Source organism: Trachemys scripta, chromosome 8, assembly GCF_013100865.1.
Source record: "Trachemys scripta elegans isolate TJP31775 chromosome 8, CAS_Tse_1.0, whole genome shotgun sequence".
Lineage (NCBI taxonomy): Eukaryota > Metazoa > Chordata > Testudines > Emydidae > Trachemys > Trachemys scripta.
In genome coordinates, this window is record NC_048305.1 from 170,314 (window position 1) to 186,694 (window position 16,381).

Consider the following 16,381-nt stretch of genomic DNA (forward strand, 5'->3'; position numbering starts at 1 on the left):
GGGGGGGGGGGGGAGAGGGTTAGAATTAGCAACTCCTAAGACCTAGCCAATTTGGATTCATGAGCCTTCAGTGTGCCAACAGCATCTTTTACTGCATGGTAGATAATGTTCTTCACCTGTAAGAAACAGAAAAAAAAAAATCAATACAAACTTTAAAACCTGTCAGAATGAGCAGCATCTCCACCCTAGCAAGAAGTCAGAGTTTAAGGCCGGAAGAGACCACTAGATCATCCAGTCTGACCTCCTGTATATTACAGGCCACTAATCCAATCTAGCATCCACACACTAACCCAAGTGACTCCTACTGCTCTATAAACAGTTATTTACTAGACTTTGGGGGCTGAATATATAATAGATGTAAAATGCAAACATGAAGTCATCAGAGACCGAGAGAGAGACACCAAAAATGCTAAACTTATTAAATAATACTATTGCTGCTTCACGAAGTTGCAAACAGCACTGTTATATAAATGTCAAAATCAGACCCCATGCAAAATTTAATATTAAACAACTGCACTGCTATGTTATTTATCCACTTTATGGTAACCCAGGATTAATTTATTGGCTATTATCTTTTTAGATTTTAAGCTTCTCCTTGCAAGGCCACTTGATCAGGCAAAATATTAAGTCTTTCATATTAAACTCTTGCCCAAATGGGTTGTATGTTATGAGCAAATTATTCATAGATTCACAGACTAAGGCCAGAACGGACTATTATATTATCTAGTCAGACTTCTATATCAGAGACCCATAAATTTCATCCAGTTATCTCTATACTGAGTGCAAGGTTTTGACTAATGCATGTCTTGATTCAAAGACATCAACAGATGGAGAATCCAACACTGCCCGTGGTAGTTTGTTCCAATGGTTAAATCACCCTCACTTAAATTCAAATTAGAAATTAGGCACAATTTTCTGTCTGGGTTCAGCTTCCAGCCATTGTTCCTTGTTATGCATTTCTCCACTAGATTAAAGAGTCTTTCAGTACTCAGTATTTCCCTCCCATATATTCTGTCATCAACTCATCTCTCAATCTTCTTTTTGATAAACAAATGGAGCTCATTAATTCTCTCACAATAAGGCATTTTCTCTAGTCCTCAAATCATTTTTGTGTTCTATTCTGCACCCTCTAATTTTTCCAACATCCTTTTAAAAATGTGGACATAAGAATAGGACGCATTACTCCAGTATGGATCTGAGCAATGCTATATCCAGAGGAAAAAGTCACCTCCTCCCTAGTCCTACTCAACTACTCCTTATAGATCCAAGGATTTCATTAGCCCTCTTTGCCACAGCATCACTCTAGGAGCTCATACGATAATTTATTTGTATTTCTGTAGTGCCTAGATGTCCTAGTTGAGTTGCTTGTCCACTATGATTCCTAGCTCCTTTTCAGAGTCACTGCTTTCTAGAATACAGTCTGCCCCCCACCAATTCAGGAGGTACTGCCTCCACTTTTCTTAGATGTATAACTGGTATTTGGGTATATTAAAACGCATTCTAATTGAATGGGCCCTCTTTACCAAGTGACCCAGATTATTCTGCATGACTACCTTGGTCATCTTTATTTACTATCCCTCTAATCTTTGTGTCCTCCACAAATTTTTTTTCATCAGCAGGGATTTTGTATTGAATTTTCAGATCATTGATGAAAACGTGTTGAATAGCTTGGGGCCTAGTACTGATCTCATGACACCCCAATAGAACATCCCCATTTGATGACTTCCCACTGACCACTACTTTTTGAGATCTGTCAGTTCCAAGTTCTTAATCTATTTAACATGTGCTTTACTGATATTGTGTATGTGAATTTTTTAAATGAGGACATCATGCAGTATTAAGTCAAACATCTTACAAAGATAAGTATTTTACATCTACAGTTACCCGCTTTATCCATCAAACTTGTAATAATCAAAAAATGAAACTGGGTTTATTTGACAAAGGTATTTTCCACAAAATCATGTTGACTGGCATGATATTCTCATCCTTTAATTCTTTATTGATTGACTCCCAAATCAGTTTCTCCATCATTTATCAGGGATTAACGTCACTCATTATCACTCTTCAAGTCTTTCTGAAATTTCCCTAGTATGCCAAGATTTATTAAAATTAACACTGGTGAGCCACAGCTCATCTCAGCCAACTCTTGGATAACTTTTGTGTGCAAGTTATTCAGGCCTGCCAATTAAAAAAAGTATTTATTCCCTACTAGATGTTTAACATTATCCTGATTTACTAATGGTTTGGAAAGTATATCATCCTTATATGACAAGAGTACATCAACCTGCTTCTTTCCAAAAATGGAACAGAATTTTTTATTGAACACGTTTGCTTTGTCTGTGTCATTAACAATTTTACCATCTTCATCTAGTACTCGGTCTATATCATTTCTAGGGTTTCTTGTGTTCCTAATATACTTAAACTCCTTATTATTCTTAGCCCTGCCAGCAATGGATTTTTCCCTAATGTCTTCAACAATTTTCTACCCTTCCTAACTCCTAATGTATATTGACTGCTATCTATTTCCTCTTTTTTCCATTTGTAATGCATTGATTTTTATTCCTAATCATGGAGTTCACTTCACCATTGAAACAGGTAGGTTATGCAACTCAGTTTAAACCAGTTTTTAAACAAACATTTTAAAAATGCAAAGTAAATAAGTACCAGTATAAGAATAGAAGAGCAACAAGGAATAGACACACTATCAATTCTAAAGCTTCAAGATAGTTAATTTCCTAGTGCCTGTGCCCTGGCTAATCACCTAATTATTAAGTTTACATAACTGCATTATGAAGCATGCACACGTGTGCTCAGTATTAGCTTTAGCTGACCGGTTTAGTTTTGATTATTATGTGCTTAATTTTTCAAGCCCTATATATAAATTCAGGAAGATCAACCATTACTGCCACAAAGGAAAAATCATAAAGCCCTTCCAATTCCTTTTTGGCTTTTAAGAGATAGACATCAGGCCCATTGAGACCAATAGACACCTGTTTTAAAGAATGCAACTACTAGCTTTTCTGTTTTCACTAACTCTGTCAACTTACTCATCTAAGGATGCACTTGCACATCTGCATCATTATATCAGAAGAATAACAGTCTAGTGCAGCAGTTCTCACTAGGCATACACATACCCTTGAGGGTACGCAGAGGTCTTCCAGGGGGTACATCAACTCATCCAGATAGTTGCCTAGTTTTACAACAGACTGTATGAAAAAGCACTAGCAAAGTCAATACAAACTAAAATTTCACACAGCCAATAACTTGTTTATACAGCTCTATATACTATATCAAAGTGTTTCTTAACCTTGGGGGGGGGGGGGGGGGGGTCGTGATTTATTTTATAATTATAAATAGGACAGTCTTTGCTTGTGATGAAACAAAGGTAAAATCCTTCTTACAACAAGGAGTCTGGTGGCACCTTAAAGACTAACAGATTTATTTGGCCATAAGCTTTGCGGGGTCAAAACCTCACTTCTTCAGATGTACCCACGAAAGCTTATGTCCAAATAAATCTGTTAGTCTTTAAGGTGCCACAAGACTCCTTGTTGTTTTTGTAGATACAGACTAACACGGCTACCCCCTAATACTTGACTTCTTACAACAACACAAGAGATTTAATAGGCAGCTTTGTCTTCTGCTGTTTACCCTCACCAGACTTTAATAATTTTTGAGCCAAGCAATATGATCCATCATGTAAGGATGAAAGTGTTCCTGTCCAGGGACAGCTCACTTGAGGTTAGTGCTAGTCCTTTGCTTAGGTAGCTAAATCCCAGGATGTAGATTTTTGCCAAAAATATGGAATGCTTCTATCAAATTAAAAGCTCCAAAATTGTAAAGTATTTATTTTTCCTGATTCACTAGCCATATGCATGTTCATAAGTGCTTCAAAACTTCCAACATATAGGATCTACTCAGAGATTGTTCCAGCAGGATGGACTGACAGTTACCTGCAGTTTATCCTCGTGGTTTGTGTGAGTGTTAGATAGGTGCCTGAATTCCTGGGTCAGGCGGAAGCAGTGCTTTACATGTTCTGGAGATACAAAATCTTCTGCCACTTTAATGCAACTGTACAGATTATGAACCTGAAAAAAGTAGTAGTAGTAGACGTTAGATACACCACAAGACTGAATGACCCAAAACAGAATTAATGCAAATGAATCCACGTACAATAGGTTCCTGCACACACATCTACCAAAAAGAGATTGAAACACTCCAGTTTCCTGTAAGACAGTTCACATAATTGTATCTTAAGTTAGAGATCCAAAAAAACCTATTGGATCCCAGCTGGCCCATATTTCCACAGTACACTCTCTAGTGAACTTTATTGGTTCACATGCTACCTTCTTAAAAAAAAGTGCTGTGAAGGGAACTGACAGACCATCAAGCTCATACACCGCAGTTTGGGAAACCCTGCTCCAGTATTTTAGCTACCATAGATTTAGATGTCCAAAGTGATGGGTCTTCCACTACTTCCTTGGGAGTCTCTTCAGTGGCCTAAGGAGATCTACATATCAGAAAGTTTTTTCCTCACATTCATCCTAACTGTTCCCTTTCTTAATTTCATCCCATTACTTTACACCCACACCATGCCACATTATATATATATAATGCTCAATGTGATGCTTGAGCACTATTAAATAACTCCTGTAGAACTGTATTATTAGAACTGCAGAGCCCAAGACAGCAGCCTTACTTCAGAGTTCTTTCGGGAGCCAAATCATAAATCCAAATAACTACAGTTTTATAGTGTCCCAAATTCACTTGCCATCATCTTTATGGCCTCTACAGCATGACATTTACCTGGTGGGGGGCACCTGCAGGAATAAACACAGCATCTCCCAGGAACTGCACTATTGCCCAGCCTTGTACTCCATATTCCTCATAAAGACGCTTACGTAGGGTCTGGTCCAGATACCAACTTTGGTCATGAATTGGATCATGATCCGGGGGGTTTTCTTGACCTTGTTCATCTCCAACCTAATACAAAGATACAAAAACATTTATACAAAGATATTGCAGTTCAGTGGTCCTACTTCTCATAAAGTACTTTGCACCAACATACTGAGGACAAACACGATCTTAAGCTACTTCAATGTGAGAGACTACCAACTCAGATCATAAATAATTTTAAGGTCAAGACATCTGTACCAGTAAGTATCCCTTCCACATTCACCCCTGAAATCTTAGCCCACAGTGAAAGCTTACACTTCCTCCATGCTTGGGCGTAAACTCATTCCCAGTTTTCTCAAACTGGGACATGATGCCCATACAGATTTACTAGTATAAACCATATCCAGGCAGCAGGATAGTAGTTTGTCACTGAATATACGACCAGCTGTACATGTCATTTTCTTAAACCATATTCATAGAAGAGGGAAACATTTGGGATTTTTGTAGGTGCATCTGTATTTATGCTCATGAGTGTCAGCTGAGGCAGACTCAACTTGAAGCTTAAGATCCCTATTGATAAACCTTTCTAAGGCCCTGTTAGGCCATAAGCTCCTTCAATCACCATCATACCTTTCGGAGAAGTTCACGGATCTTCTCAGCATCCTTGGCAGCGTAGATGTGCCACAGTGCTCCAGGCTTCTCTTTCCCTTCATGGATTCGCTGCTTTGTCACATCATCAGCATCTCCCTCATCAATTGTTTTCAGTACTTCTGAAAGGAGGATCCACACAAAAGCTGAACAAGGTCACATGAATTTACAGCTCCTGTATTTAATATGCAAAAGTCGGCATAACAAACTTTGACATTGTGCCTGCCAGTCAATAGCTATCTAGAAGGAAGCATGATAACTTAGTTATAAGAAATCTCTAGTTTGAGACCAGAGTAACCTTTGTTTTTCCCCCCCAAGAAAGGGTTAGATCTATCCAGTTACAACACCACTATTACTTTCATAGTAATGTCCTGGAAAAAGCATTAATGACTAGTGACCACTGTCTATGCCTCTGAACATCTACTGAGACATAGCCCAAATTGCCAAAGCAGTTTATTATAGCTGGCAAAGATTTCAAGGCCTTTTGAACAACCCATGGAAGACCTCCTTCCACACCCCAAAATGTCCAAAGACAGTTATTTAAACATTACCATCGTCATGGGCTCCTTCCCCAATGGGGATGCCAACATACACCATGACATTAACAGCATCAGACACATCCAAATGGAGATTGGTTGTACCAACTCGCCTGTCTTCTGCAGTTATTAACCCTATGAAAAAAGAGGAGAGTAAAAAGATGAATATTGTAAAACAAGCAAGCTTTAATTCTTACAAAAATATCCTCCTTTTTGGAAGAGTGGAAATGCTTCCCACTATGTGTGCTACTTTTGCTTTCTGCTATCACCCAGCAAAAATGCTTAGCTTGTAACAGAACTGAAAAGGTTTATTTTTCATACTGGGATAGACATGAAAAAATTGCAAATGTATTGAAAGCTAGTTAAAAGTTTAGTACAAAAACAGCATGTTAGAAGTTTAGTCTGTCCCTGTTTATAAGGGAGATCATTAACTCTGAAGATAAGTCTGAATTTGTGCTCTGCAGCTTTGTGTATCTACAGGTCATTTGTTCCCAGTTGAAGCGAGGAGACTTGCTTTGGCAATGCTCATAGCAAAAATCCTCTCTCCCCTGCTTTACTGGTACTTGCATTTCCATTCCCCTTTTCCTCCCTTCTCTCCTCCTTTGTCCCCTCATCCTCCTCTCTGTAGTGTCCCCTTCTTTTTCCTTTATCTTGGTTTAGGAAATCTCCCAAAAAACCCTATCCAAAAATTAAAAAAAGAAAAAACAAATTAATGGAATCAATTTGATGTTTGCAGATCATCATGCTGTTACTCTGCTTGTTTATCTTCTCTGCACTACTCTGTGTGCCCTGTCTATTTAAACTGTAAACTCTGAGAAAGGATTTTCTTAGGGCTTGTCTTCATATACTGCGCAGCTGCGCCACTGTAGCACTTTAGCAAAGATGCTACTAGACCAATAAGAGAGCTTCTCCCGTTGGCGTAATTAATCCACATGCCTGAGAGGCGGTGGTTATGTCAGCAGATGCTCTCCCGTCGACATAGCTCTGTCTACACGGGGCGAGGGGGTTTGGTATAACTACGTTGCTCAGGGGTGTGGATTTTTCACACCCTCGACGTAGTTATACCGATACATGTCTGTCGCGTAGAGCTGGCCTTACTCTGTATAGCACCTAGTATCAGAATCCTAGAATATCAGGGTTGGAAGGGACCTCAGGAGGTCATCTAGTCCAACCCTCTGCTCAAAGCAGGACCAATTCCCAGCTAAATCATCCCAGCCAGGGCTTTGTCAAGCCTGACCTTAAAACCTCTAAGGAAGGAGATTCCACCACCTCCCTAGGAAACCCATTCCAATGCTTCACCACCCTCCTTGTGAAAAAGTTTTTCCTAATATCCAACCTAAACCTCCCCCACTGCAACTTGAGTCCATTATTCCTTCATTAATGGGGCATTAATGCTAGCTGAGGATTCTAGACAGGAGGCTAACAGACATCTTTTCTCAGTGGATTTTAAAACTGGAATGGGCACATGAGCTTCTCCAAGAAACTTTTCTAATTATAATTAGACAAGAACATCTAACTACAAAGACTCAGTGAGCTGCAGCAATTTAAAGCAGATATAATGCTGCCTATGAAACAAGACTTTGGAAAATATTACAAGAAAGAATTTACATAATATGAGAATAGAAGGTACCATGGAACTGGAATTCATGGTATTCAGAACCTGCTAAAACCAAATTTTACTTCTCCTGCAAAGAAGAAAATGTACAAGTTTCCAGCCTCACCTGTAGGTGCTCCAGGCATTAGAACATTTGGCTGGATTGTCTGCTAGAGTAATCTAATATTGTGATTGTGAGAACATCGGAAGACAGAAACCATATTTTACATCCAATGTGATGAACGAAAAAACAGTTTTTAAGGTAAATCTATAATAGGAAACATGGATTTAACTATTCAGTTTAGGAGGAGGAGGAGGAATTTATTTATTTATGTATTTATTTATTAAAGGCTGAACTTTTATATTGGAGCAGAAGCAATCTGGAAGATCTAAATTAATTATTTTCCACTTATAAAGGCCAAGGCTAAAATTTTCAAACCTGGATGCCTGAGGTTAGGCACTAAATATTGCTTTAGGCACCTAAATAAAGTGACCTGATTTTCAAGGGTGCTATCTTGTGATTATGCTAAAGCATATGTTTTAGAAAACAATCAATCCTGATTTAAAGACTTCAAATGATGGAGAATCCACTATATCCCTAGGCCTGTTGTTCCTTCCAATGGTTAGTTACCCTGACTATAAAAAAAACCTACACCTTATTTATCTTACAAAGTTAAACTTTTAGCAAAACCTTTGCAATTTACTTTTAAAGTTATGCCAGTATTTTCCTTCCATGTGCCTACTTTGTGGGGGCGGAGGTATGTGCTATGCTTGAAGAATCATCTTTAGTTTTGTGGGTGGATAAAATCATGCTTTTTTTTTTTTAATTAAAGGGAAAAAATAATTTGTTTTTAATTGGCCTCTCAGAGTTGGTAAGACAACTCCCACCTGTTCATGCTCTCTGTATGTGTGTATATATATCCCCTCAATATATGTTCCACTCTATATGATTCCGAAGAAGTGGGCAGTAGCCCACGAAAGCTTATGCTCTAATAAATTTGTTAGTCTCTTAGGTGCCTCTAAGGTTCTTTTTGCGGATACAGACTAACACGGCTGCTACTCTGAAATAGGTGGCTTTGAAAATCCCTCCCTTCTCTGTCTAAATATTGGATCAGGAGCCTAACTTTATGCTATTTTTGAAATTTTTGGACACTATACAAAAAAGTTTACAACCACTTCTTTAATGTATTGAAGGCCTAAATAACTTTTCATTGTTAACATTGAAGACATTTTGGGGAGACAATGATTTTATGTCATTAAGAAAAAAGTTTGCTAAATACACAGTTCTAGCCCCTATACTGGAAACACTTATATACATGCTAAATTTTAAGCACATAAGTAGTTCAATTTAAATCAATGGGGCTATTCCCTGTGAGTAAAGGTATCCTTAGGGGGTTGCAAGACAAGTATCTTAAATTCTCAATACTGAGGTCATCAAATCCTCCTAGTGCATTAACAGTCATGGAATATAAAGCTACATATCAACATGGAGTCCGGTGGCACCTTAAAGACTAACAGATTTATTTGGGCATCAGCTTTCGTGGGATGCATCTGAAGAAGTGGGGTTTTTACCCACGAAAGCTGATGCCCAAATAAATCTGTTAGTCTTTAAGGTGCCACTGCACTCCTCGTTGTTTTTGTGGATACAGACTAACACTGCTACCCCTCTGATCCTTAAAGCTACATATTATTCTTGTGTATATTAGTATTAGTTGTTTTTGCAGCACTATAAATTTACACACATTTCTAAAGAGCTATCACTATGCACAGTAGGAGCCAAATATATACATGGCATCTTATGGAGAAAGAAAATAAGCAAATTTAAAGACACTAGTACTTACTATGATATAAGCTAATGCATTGTAGGACAGTTCATTGCACTAGCTTCTGTATGTTCCAATTGTTCACTGAACACAGATCAAAGGATAGAGACAGTGTGGTAAAGAATAGTAAAAAAAAAAAAAAAAAAAAAACAAAGAAGGCCATCTCCAGACCTTTTCACACATACCATATGCATTGTACATTTTGGGACCCAGATCAGGCCGTACAAAGTAACTCGGCAGTCTAGAGGCCAGATTCAGTCTGCCATCCCTCTTGGTATACTCTGGGAGAGGGAGGTTCTCCATCAAATCCTCAAACCTAAAGAGGAACAGCAGAGAGTACAGGAGTAGGACGACAGCACCAACAGAACTATATTGCTGAATAAGCACAAGTGTAACACAGGATCCCATAGGTACTGCTGTTCAGCTCACTTACCTCGTAGGCATCATGTCTCTAAAATCCTCCCCTGGAGGCCAGTCCTTTAGTTTCAGCACCATTGGCTGCCCATCATCTGATCTCAGACGCTCTTGCAAGAGAGAGAAATTTTACTCAGCATGTTACATCCTTTCCCTCTGCCCTTTGTCTTATTTATTTAGATTGTCAACTCCTTCAGGCAGAGACTTTGTATACTGCCCAGCATACAATGGACCCTGACCTCAGTTTGGGCTCTTAGGCACTACTAGAATATTCAAACAAAAACAAAAAACAAGTTTTGACTAATCAAAAAGATGAGGGGGAGACACACCACACACCCAAAACAGAGGCCGAGGAATCCCTCTAACCTGCTAAATCTCACCCTGCAGAACTTTTCTGGGCCTGAAAGGTGGAGTTTTCTTAATCATTCCCCCTTATTCTACTTCCACTGAGGTCAGAGTTTTATCATTAACTTTAACAGCAGCAGATTTAGGTCAATGTTGAGTGACTTTGAAAATCCCACCCTATATCACTTTTGCCAACTTGGACTGCTTCCAAACCACGCCAAAATCCTTTCTGCCCAATGCAAGGAATGAGTAATGTGCTTCTTAGACAATCATACATCTGGGTGATGCTCTTACTCAAAGGTAGCAACCAATATGCTGAACACCAGGTGGAAAGCATACCTCCCTGTTTCACAGAATAGAGCATATTCATAGAGCAGGACATTTTAGAATTGCTGAAGGACACTGAGTCAGACTTGTGATGTGAATGCATGCCCATTTTGGCAGGTAAAAGATGTCTGGGAGCACCTTCCACCTCTTCTGACAATACGATTCCCTCTCTACAGTTTGCTCCCAACATACCATAGGTTTGCCCAAGAAATCATCTCTGGATCCAGATTACACTGAAAATTCCTTCCTGTTGCCAAACCTCCCAATCTGAAGGAGGTATTCAAGAAACTAGCAGAGAGCCACTTCAAAACACTTGTCAAGGCATATTGGTGGAGGACCACTACATACATTCCTCCAGAGCTCTGAAATAGCCAGACTCAAGGATGAAGTGTGGGAGATAGCGGCAGAGCCAACATTTTGGGAACTTATTTCCAGGGAAGACAAAAATGGAGGCAGTGAGATTTATCATCAATGTGAAGTGTAAAACTAGTTTCAACTTAGCTTTCCCACAGAAGCAATTATAACAGCACAGGAGAAGAGGTAAAAACAAAAAGCAGTAGGCGAGAAATTGAAAGACATTCCCCATGGTCTCTAATCAGGAACCTTAAGAGTACTGATCTCCTATGATACTGATCCTCTTTGATAGGTGCATCAATACACACTGCCGTAAACCGGAGTTATCTGCTGTTTGAAATAGTTGGATAGTTAGTGCAGCTTGGCCTAACGTTATTCTCCACCATTCCATCATCCACTCTGTAGCAAGCCCCACAGTTATTTAAGGAGTGGCATGGACTTTACAGCAAGAGGGGCATCAGTTAGAACACAATATCTACCTTTTTGGGGGGGGGGGGGGAGAGAAGAGGATGGGAGAGGGAAGTAAGATAATGAAATGTGCTACTCTGCCATCGGCCTGCACTTACTGGAAATGATTTCAAAGCCATCCCAGAAGTCACGCACTTTCACATCTGAAATTATGGCGCAGTTCCTGCAGTTCACCAGATCAACATCCTGGTCTCCAAATTCTAGGCTGAAGGCCTCTGGTTTCCAGAGCTCTGATTTCAGCTTCTTATGGACTCCAGAGACCAGCACAGGCTGGGGAAAGAAAGGCAGGTGCTCATTCCACAATTTGCCAAATCTATTGCACATTCAGCCAAATCGCTCTCATTCTCAAGAGCTGGGATATTCTTGGCCAACACCACATAGAAGAAAGGCACCTGAAATCAGCTTCCTTTTACATATAAATCCAATCCTTGCACATCAAGCAAAAAAAGCTATTAAGAGGCAAAGTCAGCAAATCAAATTTCCGTTTCAGACAATGTGCAGCTGTCCTTGGAGGTTAGTCTGATTCCACATCTTCCCCATCCCAAATGGATCTGAGGAAGCAATGTATATGTAACTAGATAAATCTACACTTGTAACCTAATGGCATCTGTTTCTATATGTTAAGAAACATTCCTCTCAAAGTCATATGGAATGCCACAAAATTCAACTCTATTTTATACCCTCCCTCATACTTCACACAAAATTGCTCACACTCATTGATCTTCAAGAGCAGGAGTAGAAGAGCTTAAAGTAGCCCACAGGCTATAAGTGCAATACTACTTTCAAAATACCTGCACCAGGGTCTCCAATGAGAAAACCTGCCTATTTATTTTCTCTTACCTGGCCCTGTTTCCAACACTCCCTGAAGATCTTCCAGTTGTTTTTGTTGCTGGGGTCATGAAGACACAAGAGCCTTCCATCACAGAGCCAGGAATGTGAGGTGTGTGGATCCAGCACATTTAATCCCATTACCATTTCCTTCACCTCTCTCTGTGTATCAGCCAAGTTACTTGCTCGTTTTGCAGCATCAGAGGTCTTCTTATTCTCCACCACAGAAGCAATTATATGATCCAGGAAGTTGGGCAGACTGGCTTTGCTCTTGGCCCCCTAGAAGATACAAACCCACAGGACAAGTTTAGTCTTACATAACTTGCATATAGATAACAGCTCTTGGGTGTAAAAGCCTCTTGTCTTTCTGTTACATCGAAGAGATGTTATCCTTATGCAAGTTCCTTTCTGTCAAGGAAATTCCGTTAGCAGAAGAACCGGTGAACAAATCAGTACAAGGTTAGGAGTACTATGGACTGTCCTATACAGTTAAGGCTTGGAAAATTTGCTGAACTATCTGCTACCCTAAGTAGTAAAACTACCAACTAAGGTGAATAACACCTATGCCTCAAGCCAAACCTCACCCCCCATTTTATTCTGTAAAGTTACGAAAAAAACAGTTACCTACCTTTCGTAACTGTTGTTCTTCGAGATGTGTTACATATGTCCATTCCGATTTAGTATGTGAGTGCCCTGAGCACAGATGTCTGAGATTTTTCCCCTAGGGGTATTCGTAGGCTTGGAGCGGGCGCCCACTGGTGTCGCATGCTCATAGCACTGGTATAAGGGGCTCCTGCCGAGCCCACGCTCCTCAGTTTCTTCTTACCTACCTCTCAGAGAGGGGCTGGCGGGCGGGCCTTGGAATGGACACGTGCAACACATCTTGAAGAACCACAGTTATGAAAGGTAAGGTAACTGTTTTTTCTTCGAGTGATTGCACATGTCCATTCCGATTTAAGTGACTAACGAGCAGTAGATCTGGAGGTGGGCTCAGAGATTAAGTCCAAGCTATCTGTAGGACTGCTCATCCAAAGAGGGCACAGTCTCTCGCCTGCTGCATGATGGCATAGGGGGGAGGGATAGCTCAGTGGTTTGAGCATTGGCCTGCTAAACCCAGGGTTGTGAGTTCAATCCTTGAGGGGGCCACTTAGGGATCTGGGGCAAAATCAGTACTTGGTCCTGCTAGTGAAGGCAGGTGGCTGGACTTGATGACCTTTCAAGGTCCCTTCCAGTTCTAGGAGATGGGATAGTGTGTTATAAAAGGTATGCACCGAGGACCATGTTGCTGCTCTGCATATGTCCTGGATTGGAACCTGCACTAAGAAGGGTGCCGAAGAGGCTTGGGACCTTGTGAAGTGGGCTGTTAAATTAGATGGAGGTGGAGCGCCTGTGAGGTCGTAGCATGTTCCTATACAGGATGTGATCCCAGATGAGATCCTCTGGGAGGAGACCGGAAGCCCTTTCGTTCTGTCACCTATAGCCACGAAGAGATGGGGCGACCTGTGAAACTGTTTGATTCTTTCAATATAAAACGCCAGACCATGTCTGACATCCAGGAAGTGCAGTCGTTCCTTTTCCCTATTCGCATGAGGCTTAGGGTAGAAGACCAGTAGAAATATAGGCTGACTGTAGTGGAATTGGGACACAACCTTTGGGAGGAATTTCAGTGCGGCCCCAGCTGTACCTTATCTTTAAAGAAAATTGTATATGTAGAGAGGCAGGAGTCTGGCCTTAATTGATCCCAAAATGACATTGTATAGGGGCAGGGCCACCTTAGCAGAGGCTGCGGCTGACAATGTCCAAGAACCTGCCTGAAGGTTCCTTGATGACCTCTGCCTGCAATCCAAGATTAAAGGCCACCCTCTTTAACAAGTCTTGGTGGGCCCTTAAGTCGTCCTGCGGTGGGAAAGACTGAGCATGAGCTCGTCCTCTGGAGATGTTGAGGAAGAGACATGCGCTGCCATAGCATCCCCTGCCGCCTCTTCCCTAGGTTCACAGACTTGGGTACTGGTATTGGCACCAGCAACGGTACTGGGATCTGCTCCTGCACTGGTCCCAGGGGTCGGCTCTGGGGTATCTCTGTGCACCACTGGTGCCACTACAGTCTCTGAGCACGCTGAGTAGGAGCAGTGTGAGCCAATCCCTTGGCCTGGGGGAAGCCCCCAGAGGTTCCAAAAAGGCCACTGCAGGGGCACTGGACCCCACAGGTCCATAGGCCAAGTCCCCTGGGTCATTCCTGCTTCTGGCGCTCCCAATGGCAGCATTGTCTGTGGGGACTGGCGTGGAACTTCCCTTTAGTGCCAATGTCTCAAATAATCGGATCCCGAGTCAGAGCTTAACAAAGACGCTGAGGACGATGACCTAGGTGACCACGGTGGGGCCTATCCTCCTGGTGTCAGCAATTGGTGCTATGGAGACATTTCTGATGAGGCAATGAAGGGGAATGGGGGGGGGGGGGAGATTTCCCCTAGAGACTGGTCTTGAAACCAGCTTAAAAGCGGTCAATGCCTTGGTGCCGCTGGGTGGCGTTGCTGGTGCCGCCTGCTGTGTCCCAGCCGGACTCAGCACCGACAGTCATTACCTCCTTAGCGGTGGCGTAGGCTTCCAGCATCAATGGCATTGCAAACTGGTCCGCTCGGTGCGGAGCCGTAGGTTAGTCAAGTGCTGGGGTTTGTGGTGCCAGCACTGGTGTCTCTGCCAGCTGTTTTCATGGTGCCGAGGGAGAATGGCCAGGCATAGGTCTCGCTCTATCCCGCTGTGCTCGCTTGTCTGCCTTCAGTGCTGGCAAGCAAGTTTCTCCCGGTGGCCCTGGCGCTGCTGCTTCTTCGGCACTGGTGAAGAGGACCGGTGCTGAGAGCCCCTAGCTGCTGGCAGTGCACTGTGCACTGATGCCGAAGTACTCTGCGCTGAGTCCAATCTTGGCTCCGAGGTGGGTCTCAGTGCCACCTCCATAAGTAGGACTTTCAGCTTTGCTGCTGTCCTGCGTACAGGGCTTAAATTCCCAGCAAATGTTGCAGTGCTCTTTTCTATGACCCTCTCCCAAACACTTGAGACAACTCAAGTGAGGGTCACTAGTAGGCACAGGCTTGCCGCACGAAGAGTTTAAACCCCGGCGCCCCGGTACCGGGGGAGGGATGTACCACCTCTCCGAATATGGAGAGGAATCACAGTCCTAAACTAAACTGCTAGAACTACACTTGGACACACTATGAAACTAACTATTTACAATGAAGGAACAGTGGAAACCACTAAAAGCACTTTGCTCAAGGCAAAGGGGGGAAGAAGGAACTGAGGTGTGTGGGCTTGGTGGGTGCCCCTTACACTGGCACTATGAGCGTGCAACACCAGGGGGTGCTAGTGCTGAGCCTACAGATACCACTAGGGGAAAAATCTCCAACAGCTGTGCTTGGAGTGCTCACATACTTAAATCGGAATGGACATGTGCAATCACTCGAAGAAGGTTAGTTTTCTCCTGTATTTCATTGTAATATTTAAAAAATATTAAACACACAAAGTGTAACTTTGATTTCTTGCTTTTGTTGTTCATATTCCCCTCACTTCCCAGCTAAGAGGCCAAATGTGATCCTCCGATATATAAGCAGGGAAATACCAAGTAGGAGTAGGGAGGCAGTATTCTACACCTGGGGGAATTCTGTGCTACTGCGTGCGTGCATAATTAATGAGCCTTGAATATTTTTAATTTTTTATGCAGAAAAAAGCTTCTGCTGAAATGTTGCTGCAGTTCCCCCTTTTGCCCACCAGAGGGCACTGTAGCAATAGAACAAAGCAGCAGCTCCCAGTCCGCGAGGGAAGAGAAAGTGGCCTGCCTTCTTCACAGTGGGCCAGGTCAAGAGAAAGTGGCTATGGGGAGACAGACAGCATGGAGTGCTGGGGGGGGGGGGGGGGGGTCAGACAGAGGCTCATAAGGGCTAGTGGAGGAGGACAAACTGCAGCAGGGGCTGAATGGGAGTGGAGGCAAGGGCCACATGGTGATGGGGGAGGCATGCAGAGCTACACAGGGACAGAGTGTCTGAGTGGGGGCAAAGACACATGGGGACAGGGCAAGGGGGCACGGGGACACCTAGGGACAGGGGAGTGGCTGAGTGGGGGCACAGAGAAACATGGGGATGGGGGAGGGGGTACACAGCCAC

At 42.3% G+C, this 16,381-nt stretch overlaps 1 protein-coding gene across 1 annotated transcript in view; it reads right to left on the minus strand.

The window, feature by feature from the left end:
- Positions 1-16,381, minus strand: part of KDM3B (lysine demethylase 3B) — a 103,206-nt gene that overhangs the window by 1,356 nt on the left and 85,469 nt on the right. Inside the window, exons 16-24 of the mRNA XM_034780458.1 lie at positions 12,243-12,509; positions 11,501-11,672; positions 9,928-10,018; positions 9,680-9,810; positions 6,093-6,212; positions 5,524-5,663; positions 4,804-4,980; positions 3,951-4,085; positions 20-116 (exon numbers count right to left, since the gene is read on the minus strand). Of these exons, the coding sequence (XP_034636349.1) occupies positions 36-116; positions 3,951-4,085; positions 4,804-4,980; positions 5,524-5,663; positions 6,093-6,212; positions 9,680-9,810; positions 9,928-10,018; positions 11,501-11,672; positions 12,243-12,509 (1,314 nt within the window). The 3' untranslated portion in view covers positions 20-35. The remainder of the gene's footprint in view (positions 1-19; positions 117-3,950; positions 4,086-4,803; positions 4,981-5,523; positions 5,664-6,092; positions 6,213-9,679; positions 9,811-9,927; positions 10,019-11,500; positions 11,673-12,242; positions 12,510-16,381) is intronic.